Source organism: Theropithecus gelada, chromosome 8 (assembly GCF_003255815.1).
Source record: "Theropithecus gelada isolate Dixy chromosome 8, Tgel_1.0, whole genome shotgun sequence".
Lineage (NCBI taxonomy): Eukaryota > Metazoa > Chordata > Mammalia > Primates > Cercopithecidae > Theropithecus > Theropithecus gelada.
In genome coordinates this window covers 145,374,499-145,376,107 of record NC_037676.1, presented here as the reverse complement: position 1 = coordinate 145,376,107, position 1,609 = coordinate 145,374,499, and the positions used below count along the sequence as shown (strand labels likewise).

General features: G+C 63.8%; 1 protein-coding gene across 3 annotated transcripts in view; it reads left to right on the top strand.

The window, feature by feature from the left end:
- The window catches only part of LY6H (lymphocyte antigen 6 family member H), a 2,857-nt gene extending 1,564 nt beyond the window's left edge, over window positions 1-1,293 (top strand). For all 3 annotated transcript variants that reach the window (XM_025394521.1, XM_025394520.1, XM_025394522.1), the window contains 2 exons: window positions 286-405; window positions 724-1,293. In XM_025394521.1, the coding sequence (XP_025250306.1) occupies window positions 286-405; window positions 724-959 (356 nt within the window). In that variant the 3' untranslated portion in view covers window positions 960-1,293. The remainder of the gene's footprint in view (window positions 1-285; window positions 406-723) is intronic.
- The last annotated feature ends 316 nt before the right edge of the window (window positions 1,294-1,609 follow it).

The following is a 1,609-nucleotide window of genomic DNA, read 5'->3' as shown; positions in this document are numbered from 1 at the left end:
GTGTGTGTGTGTGTGTGTGTGTGTGTGTGTGTGTGTGTGTGTGTGTGCACGCACGTGCATGGGGGCCGGGGGGGGCCATAGGGGCTCCCCTCAAACTGCTAGGATGGGGCACAGTTGTTCCAGGGCCTCTGCTCCCCCTCCAGGGGTCATGAGGGCCTGCTCACTCCTGTGGGGTAGGGGCTCTCCCAGGAGTGCCTGCAGCAGGGGGATGGGTGAGGGACGCAGGGGGTTGCCTGGGTTTGGGCCCAGTGCCTCTGGTCACCCTCCTCCCCATGCCCTGCCCAGCTCATGGCCTGTGGTGCCAGGACTGCACCCTGACCACCAACTCCAGCCATTGCACCCCAAAGCAGTGCCAGCCGTCCGACACGGTGTGTGCCAGTGTCCGAATCACTGATCCCAGCAGCAGTAAGTTGGGACTTAGGGTAGTGGGGAATGTGCTGAAAGCCAGGCTCTCGGGAGAGGTCAGAGGTGTCCTCTGAGCCCCTTTGGCCTGGGACAAGAGCGAGAGCATGGGGCTACGGGCAGGATACTGCCCCGCTGTCCCTCCCTGGCTCCTTGGTGGCCTTTTCCATCTAGTTGGGGCCAGCGTGGGAGGGTGGAGGGACTCGACTCTGCCTATCTGGGGCCCCGAGCTGACCCGGAGGGGCCTGGGCTGGGTCCTCGGGAGGAGGCAGAGAGGGCCCAGGAGGAGCCCCCGTCTCAGGCCGTGCTTTCTCTTCCCAGGCAGGAAGGATCACTCGGTGAACAAGATGTGTGCCTCCTCCTGCGACTTCGTTAAGCGACACTTTTTCTCAGACTATCTGATGGGGTTTATTAACTCTGGGATCTTAAAAGTCGACGTGGACTGCTGCGAGAAGGATTTGTGCAATGGGGTGGCCAGGGCAGGGCACAGCCCCTGGGCCCTGGCCGGGGGGCTCCTGCTCAGCCTGGGGCCCGCCCTCCTCTGGGCTGGGCCCTGAGGTCTCCTCCTTCCCACGGGGCTTCTGAGCTTGCTCCCCTGAGCCTGTGGCTGCCCCCTCCCCAGCCTGGCATGGCTGGGGCTGGGGGCAGCCTTGGCCCAGCTCCGTGGCTGTGGCCTGTGGCTCTCATTCCTCCCCCAACATGAAGCCTCCCTGTCTCTCCGCCAGCTCTGAGTCCCGGGCAGCTGGACATCTCCAGGAAACCAGGCCATCTGGGCAGGAGGCCTGGGGATGAGGGTGGGGGGACCCCCAGGTCCCAGAGGGGAAGTGAAGCAACAGCCCAGCTGGAAGGGCGTCTTCTACAGAGAAATAAAGTCACTTTTGAGTCCTGAGACCCGGGTCTGAGCCTGGGTGTTGGGGGCGGGAAAGGGGTCCTGGCAGAGAGCTGGGAATGAGGTGCTGAGGGATCTGAGGAGGTGAGGACAGGGCGGGCGCTCAGCCATGGTCTCGGGCTCTTGGGCTCAGGGCACTGGGGTGGTGGGTGCTTGTGCTGGGGCTGCTTGGTCCTGGTGAGGTTCAGGAGCCCTTGGGGTGATGGGGTGAGAGCTGAGATGAGCAAGATCACAGGGTGGGCTTGGGGGAAGATGCCGGAATCCTGTGAGCACACCACAGACACCAGACATGCCCACAAACGGTGGTGCCCACGCAGC